Source organism: Leiobunum rupestre, chromosome 9 (assembly GCF_980474605.1).
Source record: "Leiobunum rupestre chromosome 9, qqLeiRupe1.1.hap1, whole genome shotgun sequence".
NCBI lineage: Eukaryota > Metazoa > Arthropoda > Arachnida > Opiliones > Sclerosomatidae > Leiobunum > Leiobunum rupestre.
Window position 1 is genome coordinate 35914968 of NC_143392.1, and position 11201 is coordinate 35926168.

The following is an 11201-nucleotide window of genomic DNA, read 5'->3' on the forward strand; positions in this document are numbered from 1 at the left end:
CTTACCATTAGTGGCAACCGGACTCAATGGCGGTGGCGAGGGGAGGGGTAAAAATGTATCCCCCTTTGAAAATTTTTAGAAAACAATTCAAAAATTTTTTTGTAACAAAAAATTAATTACGTAGAAAAACCCAAAACGTTTTCGGCGGCAGATAAAATATCAGCGTTGGATCGATGGCGCTATGCTCTAGTGAAAGGTTAAACTCGTACCCTAGATTCGAATAATAGGTGGTTTTTTTTGCCTGTTCTGGGTTTTTAGAGCAGGTTCAAAAGTGTAGCCCTATGATGTCATATTACTCCAATTCTATCTTGACGAAAAAAAACGAGTTGGAGTAAGAAGGGAGTATTTAGAGGTTAAAGTTTATATATTTGTTTTGTTTTTAAGATGGCGACCAGTGGTGAGATCATCAATATAGGACTAATTTTTCTTATTTATTTAATAGTAATAATAATTAGCTAGGCTAATACCCAAGACACCACCTTGGGTCTAAGTCATCAAGCAACTTTTAAAGAGAGAGGGGGGTGTCTATCCGGTGATTGAGAATTTCATTCTCAATCACCGGATAGACACAAAGAGCTTGGCTCCCGCCGTTCACCCGCGCCTATCCCGTTCCTCCCCCACCCGCGCCTCTCCTCCCTTGATCACCAGAATTTCCAATCACCAGAATTTCTAATCACCAGAATTTCTAATCATCAGATTGCCGCAGCAGTTTTATCTCTCCGAAATAATTAATGTACCCAAAATTGGACAGCCAGTTTATTATTCTTTTTAGGGGAATCTCTATGGGAGTTTAACATTACAATAAAGCTAAAAGGTCCAGTTTGGGGTACATTTGGTCCGAAATGGGGTACATAGGGCCGAAAATGGTGACTTTGGTCGTTTTTGGGGTACATTTGGTCCATTTTGGTCCATTTTTGGGTACATCCCTGCTTTCCCCCATCCCCATTCACTGGATACTTTATCTCTCGTTCACCAGCTCCTTTTCCCCATTGCTATCCCCATTCACTGGATACTTTATCTCTCTCTCTCGATCACCCGCTCCTTTCCCCCATTGCGTTCCTCCCTTAATCACCAGAATTTATAATCACTAGATTATCTCTCCCGTTCACCAGCTGCTTTCCCCCCATCCCCATTCTCCAAAATTAGTTTTTGCTCGTGCAGATATCTGGAGATTAGATTTTTACCCGTTTGCTTATCGCTTCCGAACTCCATAATTTCTAATCTCTAGGTAATAAAAACAAGTTATTTACATTTAATTTTTTATTTTAGAACTTTGTTTACATGTTAGTAGGTACTATCAGATATTCCATTAGATGGTTATCTTGTACATTACTCAATTAAAACAAATTAAAGTAGTTAAGTTTACAGGCATTTAAATGGGGTGAAACGATCTCCTGCAACTTAATTTAATTAAAAGTTCTAACTCACGTATTTGTAGTGTTTAGCAGCAGTATCGTCTGACATACAGTCACAAACGTCTTCTTCAGGTACAGGTGAGATGTATTTGTCAGTGACCGTAGTTGCTTTTGGCGTCGGGGGAATGTCCCATTCTAGCGAAAGGTACTTTTTTTCCGATGGTGAATTATCCCTAGCCGGACAGTTTGGAAAGAATCTAGCGTGTTCAAGTTCTGGTACGTCTCCTGATTCCCATCCTTCTAATACGCCATGGCACTTGTAACATCGTACTTCATCGCCCCGCTGAATATAGTAGAATCCAGCCTTCGCTAGTTGTTCCTTAGTAACGTGCGGATTTTTCCAGTGACGAAACGTTTCAAGTCGATACACTTCAATATCCATAGCTGATCTAGACCAAATACGTTCTATAGTTTCAAATGATACATTCTCTAAGCCTACATTTACCCATAAGTCTACTAAACCTAATTTTATCAATATGGTTAAATTTCTACGCTAAAATTCTCAATATAAACGCTTTTTTCAATATGCAAATTGTTTTAAATATGTCTAAAAATATAGTCTATTTCAAAGAAAAAAATAGTTACTTACTTTATGGGTAGAAATCCTTTGTCGAGCTGTAGAAAAGACAGCGATCCGTCAGCAGGTCTTTACTCGTCAATGCACCGTAGATAAATGACGCATGGAAGATTAATTTATTCCTATCTTGTTGAGAATAATTCATCACGTGATCTAAACTTCAAATAACCCTCAAATTCTATTGGCTGTCTCTCTCTGACAGTTTAAACTGCCTCTAATGATTGACGGCACATATTAACCCACTTGAGTATTTGGAAAAAACCCTTTGCTACTCAAAGGAGAGTTTTGGAAATACCACGTTGACGATATCAAAATCGAGCTCTCACTAGAAAATGTTTTGACGTCACCCAGATGAGATCCTATTGAACGAGATATTTCCGAACTAATAATTATCACGTGATCAAATCTGCAACTAATGATACTCATTGACGTCACATAATTTTACCCACTTGAAAAAAAAAAAACCCATTGTAGATTCCTCTCGGGAGCTTTTGATGGAATCATATCCTAGAAAACAATACAATAAATAGAAATTTACATTAAATTAGTATACTATTAATACCATTTTGCGAACTACAGTGAAAAAAGTTACAATTTTACGGTAGAAACGTTTTCAATAACTTAATTGTCTAAAATGTATACTCTACAACAAAAACAAAATAGTAAATTACTTTCTACGCTAATCTTGGCCTAAAAAAAAAAAGCAAAATACTAAAATTCATTTTTAACTCTAATTCAGATTCCTACCTGGTAAGCCTAAATTTAATATACTAAGTATAATATGCCTTAAAGTTCAAATACTGTCTAATACAATAAATATTCATGAAAAATTCTTACTTTGTATGTACAATGAACGCTCCAAAAGGCTGAAAATGTAACATGGGACAAGACAGAATTTCTACCCAAACCTTTCCGATTGTATCGTCAAATAAAACAAAGATCTCGCTAAGTCAAAGTTCAGCTATCTTATCAATGGTACGAGCGCACGCGCTCGGAAAAATGAACGAGTCACGTGAGAATCGGTACGTCACGAGCCCCTATGCATAAATGTTAGGGCGTCTTACTACCATTAGATCTAATCGCACTAGCACATTCTCGAAAAATAAACCAGTTCTTGGGAATAAGAGACGGTTTTTTTATCAAAGATAAGCCAATTTATAGTTTATTGTATGAAAATATTAATTAATTCGGAAATATATTCGATGCTTACTGTTTTTTTATAATAATACGCTGAAATACATTTTCCAATACGTAAAAAATTAAAGCTAGACCTAAAAAACCTGTAAAGTGTAAATAGTTAAGACTATTTTTTATCAAAGTAAGCCAAGTTTAAAGCTTATTGTCATTGGTTCCATAACAAAAACCACATTGTAACGTGATAATGGCTGCTCACTAATCCCAATTCCATGTGAAACTCTTTCAGTTTCTTTAAGTTCCTTTTGAGTTACAAAATAGGGTTTTAGAAATAGATTTTTCCTATTTCATTAAATATAAGTATTAAAATTAGAATTGCTTCATTAAATTATGCATTTGTACTGTTGTACTGTACTGTACACAATACCTGCATTTGAAATTGTATAACATAAAAACACAGTTTTTTAAAAAAATATATCAAGGTTTTCAATTCAGTTAAAGGTTCCATAACAAAAACCACATTCGGATCAAAATAAATTTATTTATTTATTTTATTTTTATACAGATTTTTTTTCATTTTTTTTGCCTTAATTTCAATTTTGGGAGTCGGTACCCGTTTCACCGAAGATGAAGATGCTTCGTTTTATTCAGCGTAGGGTAAATCGCCGTGTAAAAAAACATCTAGCATTGCATTAACTTTTTCCTCGTCCTCGTCCGAGACCCCTACAATACGTCTCTCGATCTATAAAGTAAAGAAATCAAAATAATAAGCTAAACGATAATCCATACCTTCTATTCACTAGTTCAATTTATCACTGTCTCATATATCCACTATCGTACATACATACATACATACACTAACTTACTAACGCTTTAGTCTCCGCAAGTTTTTATGTTGTATAATCAAAGTTTTGAATTGAATAATAATAATAATAATAATAATAATTAGATCAAAACAAATTTCAAGCTTACGTTAATGTATTCCCTTGAGTGAGGGCCCAATCTTTGAAAAATCTTATCAATGACGACATGGGTAGCTAGATGGACGTCGATGTAACCTTCGTCCTCTTGCAGGTTCAATTCACGTAAATACCAGTTTTTATATTTTCTTAACATTATTTCTAACGTTCTAAACGAAAATTGTTTTTCGGTTGGCATATCAGGCTTAAAAGAAAACCTAAGAACAGCTTTAGTTACACGCATATCCACGTTATTTTCCATAGCTAATATTTAGCCCTTAAACTTGCTCGTAATTACGAAGAATGTAAAAATGTAGATTGCTCGCTCCTATATTTATGCCAAATCAGAAATCACTTGAAATAATAACTTCATTTGGTACTTAAAAACGGTGAGAGGTGGGAGGAGGGGTTTGGTAATTTATAAATTTTTATAATCAAATGTACCATAGCAAAAGTATATAAATAATACAAGAAGTGCACTAATTATTATTTTCGCTCGCCAGGTAATTTCATTTGATTTCCGTTTCGCACGGACGCAGATAACATGGTAACGCGACTACAGCGAACCGATAAAACTAATTAATAAAATATTGTCAACCATTTGATATTAGAAATGTTAAAATAAAACTTTTACAGATAAATCTAATTTATAAAATATTGCCAATTGAGGGTTTGCAAGTTAGTTTGATTATAGGTTTTGTACCATCGTCTGCTTCGTAAACTTTAGGGATGCGTTGGGAGGGCTCAAATTAAGCTAAGGGGATACACTTCTTGTTTAATTTATATACTTCTAACCATATTAAAGTATCAATTTTAATTAAAGGAATTCAACTTAAGTGTTGTTTTGCTATCTGAAATTCGAAAACAAAGAAGCTAGTACAGGGGTACTTAAGTTGATTTTAATATTTTTTTAGAAATAACTTAAGTATACAGCGAAATAATCATTAGTGGTATCTAATTTTTTTAAGTGCCCCACATACTTCTCATCTCGTATAAAAGGGGGTCATTTTTGTACTATAAAACCATTCCATTCCTGAAATCCGCTACAGGAAAATCTGCAAAGGGATAAAAAACAATATATATAGCTTAAATCAAATAAATAAATAAATAAATATATTCTTTATGGATTATAAGTTCGCGAAAGGTGTGTATTATATTTAATTTCTTACATTTCGTATCATTATTTAATGATTTTTTATTTTTAAAAAAGTATGTCTTACTCTGAAGTCACACTCTGGTTTTGGAGTTACAGCTTCAATTTTTGATGGTGCCCCAGCCGTGTACTTAACAAACGGTGTCAATAGTATCGTTGTCTCAATTCAATCTTGGGATTGTCTTACTGAAAAATGGTCCTATGTCATTGACGCTCTGGGGTCACAAACAGGAATACGAATTACTCTACCAACGCCTACTATTGAGCAGTATTCGGATTGCTGTTACAACCATTACTTTCGCGTAACGTCAACAGGCGGAGAGTTTAATTGGATTCTGCAACCATTTAGTCAAAAGTATTTGCTAGATGAAATGTGTTTAACTGGGAGTTTGACGCTTAGCGTACCCCAGGTAATTGCGTTCGATCAGTGTAAACCCAGAATTGATGAGCAACTTTCCGTACTTCGGCAAAATCAATCATCCATCACCACAATGTATGAAGTTCTCGAACAAAAATTCAGAACTTTCTATAGTGTTTTCAAACCTTTGGAGAGGAGAGAGAATCCCTGTGGCTTTTTAGAACTATACAGTGGATTCCGTCTCTCAAACGACTATTCTAAGCCTTTGGAAAACCTCTTTTTAGAAAAATTCTGTGGGAATTGCCCCTTTGAAATATATTCTCTAACGAATTATTGTTTGAACGATATAAAACATTTACAATTACTGTTGGGAGACATACTGTAATTTTCTAAACAATAAACAAAAATACGAACCATTTTCATGTTTTATTATTATTAGGAATATGGATGAAAAAAAACACACATTAAATATTTATTTCAAATATCTGTAGAACCGAAGCCTCTCGAACCTCTTTCTGTATCTTCTTCAATTTGCTAATACAAACCAAAACAGGAAAATTGAAATAATAATAATAATTTTGGAGGGTGGAACATATCAATTTAACTCACAAGGCATTCCATAGGAACTGGCATCGAAATACATTCGCAGATAAGTTGAGCTATTCGATCGCCTTTGAAAATTTTAAATGCGTTTTTCCCGTGATTAATCAAGACAACCCCTATTGTACCAGTGTAATCTTTATCTATCACACCTGCTAAAACATCAATACCATGTTTTACGGAAAGACCCGAACGAGGGGCTAGAAATAAATAAATAAAAATAAAACATGGTATTCGTTAAATAAATATATATATATATATATAATATTACCAATACGGCCGTAGCAGAAATCAGGTATAACTACACTTAAATCAGTATTTATTAGCTCTCTTGCCATGGGGGCTACAACATAGTTATATGCACTACATAAATCAAGACCTGCAGAGCCAGGTGTTTCTCGAGTAGGTGCGCATGCATATTTCGTTAATCTTACGAATTTCAGAATTTGCTGAGGAATTTCCATTATGGATAAATATTAAAGACAAATATTAAAGACAAATATTAAAAAAATATTCTAACGAGTAAAGAAGTTTCAAACACAAATGACAAGTTTTACGAAAAAATTCCTTTTATAGCGTTTAACTCGATTTAAAATTCTTTAGATACGCTACTTAAGATAATCTATGAAGTATTCTTGTAAACAGATCTTGTTATAGTGAAGATTAGTTGATTAAGCTAAGCAATTTACGAGCGACGTCCTAGCGTACTTGTAATTAAGAAAGTAAGTACTTAGTTTTTACGATTTTGCTTAAAACTATGATTTTAAATCGATAAAGTGAAACACGTAAAGTGTCCCTGACCAAAATTGTTTCGCAAACATCTGTACCGTTTAATAAGATACGAGTATGATAACGATTTCTAGAACCCTTTAAATTTTTAATTACTTATTTTTGGGTTGACTACCAATTTGGAGGACTACTGTTTTGATTTTGATATAACTAAATTTGATTGGTTTTCGAAAAGTTATTGAAGTTTAGTAAATTATATCCTTCGCATACTTAAATTAAGCCTTTCCACAATCAATGTAATTTAAATAAAGTTATTGAAAGATTGAAGCATTTTTTTTGTATACTTAGATGGAATCATATATTACCTACTTTATCAAGTCAAAGTTTAGTAAATTATACCCAGGATATAAGTTATCATGTTGACTTATAACCCTAACTTAATAATTTAAGCAATTCTTTTCTCTCTCTCTCTTAAAGAAATCTTATTGTAATAAGCTTAAAAATTTAGGAATAAACTTATATTATAGGATGAAGAAAAGTCAATAGACATTTATTTGTAAATTATTCGCAATTTTATTTATTTATTTATTTATAAAACGAACTACAGTTCGGTCTCTGGGAGGCTTAGGGTAATGACAGCATCCCATGAAATCGAACGCTGAGCACTCCTCCTGTCGACGGCTTCTCTTCGACCCTCTTCTTCCACAGTACGTACAGCGGAGATGGGGCGGGAACTCCTTTATAAGATGCCCGGGGATGTGTTTGGTATAGACATTACCATGTCGAAAAATTACTCCCATTTGATAATGCGCGCACTCTCGACCCCAGCAAAAGAAGAGTGCTCCACCTCTTACAGCCAATTCTTCCGTACATTCGCCGCAGTGAAAGCAAATCATAGATTCGGTTGTCGTACCGACGTACTCATTTCCCGAGGCCAAAGTTATGGAAATAGGATCCATTACTATAAAATTAGTAAGAATGAATGATTGAATATAATATATATACAAAGTTTAGAATTTACAATTGACGTATATCTACGTACTTAGTCCCTCGAGCCGATTCCGAACGAATTGGCTGTTTTCTTAATACTATCTCTCAATTTTTCTGTTTACCCTTTTTATACTCGAAAAAAACAATTTACAACTGACATCATAATTATAAACTGGGGGCGGGGGTAGAAGAGAAAACTTTTCGAAAACCAATCAAATTTAGTTATATCAAAATCAAAACAGTAGTCCTCCAAATTGGTAGTCAACCCAAAAATAAGTAATTAAAAATTTAAAGGGCTCTAGAAATCGTTATCATACTCGTATCTTATTAAACGGTACAGATGTTTGCGAAACAATTTTGGTCAGGGACACTTTACGTGTTTCACTTTATCGATTTAAAATCATAGTTTTAAACAAAATCGTAAAAACTAAGTACTTACTTTCTTAATTACAAGTACGCTAGAATCCGCCTGTCGACGTTACGCGAAAGTAATGGTTGTAACAGCAATCCGAATACTGCTCAATAGTAGGCGTTGGTAGAGTAATTCGTATTCCTGTTTGTGACCCCAGAGCGTCAATGACATAGGACCATTTTTCAGTAAGACATTCCCAAGATTGAATTGAGACAACGATACTATTGACACCGTTTGTTAAGTACACGGCTGGGGCACCATCAGTCTCTTAAAGAAATCTTATTGTAATAAGCTTAAAAATTTAGGAATAAACTTATATTATAGGATGAAGAAAAGTCAATAGACATTTATTTGTAAATTATTCGCAATTTTATTTATTTATTTATTTATAAAACGAACTACAGTTCGGTCTCTGGGAGGCTTAGGGTAATGACAGCATCCCATGAAATCGAACGCTGAGCACTCCTCCTGTCGACGGCTTCTCTTCGACCCTCTTCTTCCACAGTACGTACAGCGGAGATGGGGCGGGAACTCCTTTATAAGATGCCCGGGGATGTGTTTGGTATAGACATTACCATGTCGAAAAATTACACCCATTTGATAATGCGCGCACTCTCGACCCCAGCAAAAGAAGAGTGCTCCACCTCTTACAGCCAATTCTTCCGTACATTCGCCGCAGTGAAAGCAAATCATAGATTCGGTTGTCATACCGACGTACTCATTTCCCGAGGCCAAAGTTATGGAAATAGGATCCATTACTATAAAATTAGTAAGAATGAATGATTGAATATAATATATATACAAAGTTTAGAATTTGCAATTGACGTATATCTACGTACTTAGTCCCTCGAGCCGATTCCGAAACAATTCCAATTGGCTGTTTTCTTAATACTATCTCTCAATTTTTCTGTTTACCCTTTTTATACTCGAAAAAAACAATTTACAACTGACATCATAATTATAAACTGGGGGCGGGGGTAGAAGAGAAAACTTTTCGAAAACCAATCAAATTTAGTTATATCAAAATCAAAAGAGTAGTCCTCCAAATTGGTAGTCAACCCAAAAATAAGTAATTAAAAATTTAAACTATATTCAAATTTTCCTAATGAATCATTATTGAACATAGGGCTCTAGAAATCGTCATCATACTCGTATTTTATTAAACGGTACAGATGTTTGTGAAACAATTTTGGTCAGGGACACTTTACGTGTTTCACTTTATCGATTTAAAATCCTAGTTTTAAGCAAAATCGTAAAACTAAGTACTTACTTTCTTAATTACAAGTACGCTAGGACGTCGCTCGTAAATTGCTTAGCTTAATCAACTTATCTTCACTATTAAATAATGATACGAAATGTAAGAAATTAAATATAATACACACCTTTCGCGAACTTATAATCCATAAAGAATATATTTATTTATTTATTTATTTGATTTAAGCTATATATATTGTTTTTTATCCCTTTGCAGATTTTCCTGTAGCGGATTTCAGGAATGGAATGGTTTTATAGTACAAAAATGACCCCCTTTTATACGAGATGAGAAGTATGTGGGGCACTTAAAAAAATTAGATACCACTAATGATTATTTCGCTGTATACTTAAGTTATTTCTAAAAAAATATTAAAATCAACTTAAGTACCCCTGTACTACCTTCTTTGTTTTCGAATTTCAGATAGCAAAACAACACTTAAGTTGAATTCCTTTAATTAAAATTGATACTTTAATATGGTTAGAAGTATATAAATTAAACAAGAAGTGTATCCCCTTAGCTTAATTTGAGCCCTCCCAACGCATCCCTAAAGTTTACGAAGCAGACGATGGTACAAAACCTATAATCAAACTAACTTGCAAACCCTCAATTGGCAATATTTTATAAATTAGATTTATCTGTAAAAGTTTTATTTTAACATTTCTAATATCAAATGGTTGACAATATTTTATTAATTAGCTTTATCGGTTCGCTGTAGTCGCGTTACCATGTTATCTGCGTCCGTGCGAAACGGAAATCAAACGAAATTACCTGGCGAGCGAAAATTCTAATTAGTACACTTCTTGTATTATTTATATACTTTTGCTATGGTACACTTGATTATAAAAATTTATAAATTACCAAACCCCTCCTCCCACCTCTCACCGTTTTTAAGTACCAAATGAAGTTATTATTTCAAGTGATTTCTGATTTGGCATAAATATAGGAGCGAGCAATCTACATTTTTACATTCTTCGTAATTACGAGCAAGTTTAAGGGCTAAATATTAGCTATGGAAAATAACGTGGATATGCGTGTAACTAAAGCTGTTCTTAGGTTTTCTTTTAAGCCTGATATGCCAACCGAAAAACAATTTTCGTTTAGAACGTTAGAAATAATGTTAAGAAAATATAAAAACTGGTATTTACGTGAATTGAACCTGCAAGAGGACGAAGGTTACATCGACGTCCATCTAGCTACCCATGTCGTCATTGATAAGATTTTTCAAAGATTGGGCCCTCACTCAAGGGAATACATTAACGTAAGCTTGAAATTTGTTTTGATCTAATTATTATTATTATTATTATTATTATTCAATTCAAAACTTTGATTATACAACATAAAAACTTGCGGAGACTAAAGCGTTAGTAAGTTAGTGTATGTATGTATGTATGTACGATAGTGGATATATGAGACAGTGATAAATTGAACTAGTGAATAGAAGGTATGGATTATCGTTTAGCTTATTATTTTGATTTCTTTACTTTATAGATCGAGAGACGTATTGTAGGGGTCTCGGACGAGGACGAGGAAAAAGTTAATGCAATGCTAGATGTTTTTTTACACGGCGATTTACCCTACGCTGAATAAAACGAAGCATCTTCATCTTCGGTGAAACGGGT

At 33.8% G+C, this 11201-nt stretch overlaps 2 protein-coding genes across 8 annotated transcripts in view; one reads left to right on the top strand and one right to left on the bottom strand.

The window, feature by feature from the left end:
• Positions 1-11201, top strand: part of Cngl (Cyclic nucleotide-gated ion channel-like) — a 190367-nt gene that overhangs the window by 150540 nt on the left and 28626 nt on the right. The window lies entirely within an intron of this gene.
• On the bottom strand, positions 1322-2427 carry LOC149927299 (death-associated inhibitor of apoptosis 2-like). Of its 2 annotated transcripts, none has more exons than XM_090158819.1 (2): positions 2005-2427; positions 1322-1799 (listed from the first exon to the last, which is right to left on the bottom strand). In XM_090158819.1, exon 2 carries the CDS (start codon positions 1795-1797, stop codon positions 1420-1422), a length of 378 nt encoding a protein of 125 aa, XP_090014945.1. In that variant the 5' UTR covers positions 1798-1799; positions 2005-2427; the 3' UTR covers positions 1322-1419. The 2 variants fall into 2 exon arrangements, with proteins under 2 accessions (XP_090014945.1, XP_090014944.1); XM_090158818.1 differs by having other exon boundaries at positions 1322-1804.

Coding starts and splice junctions, on each gene's coding strand:
- LOC149927299 (XM_090158819.1), bottom strand. CDS start 1,797: ATGGATATTGAAGTGTATCGACTTGAAACGTTTCGTCACTGGAAAAAT.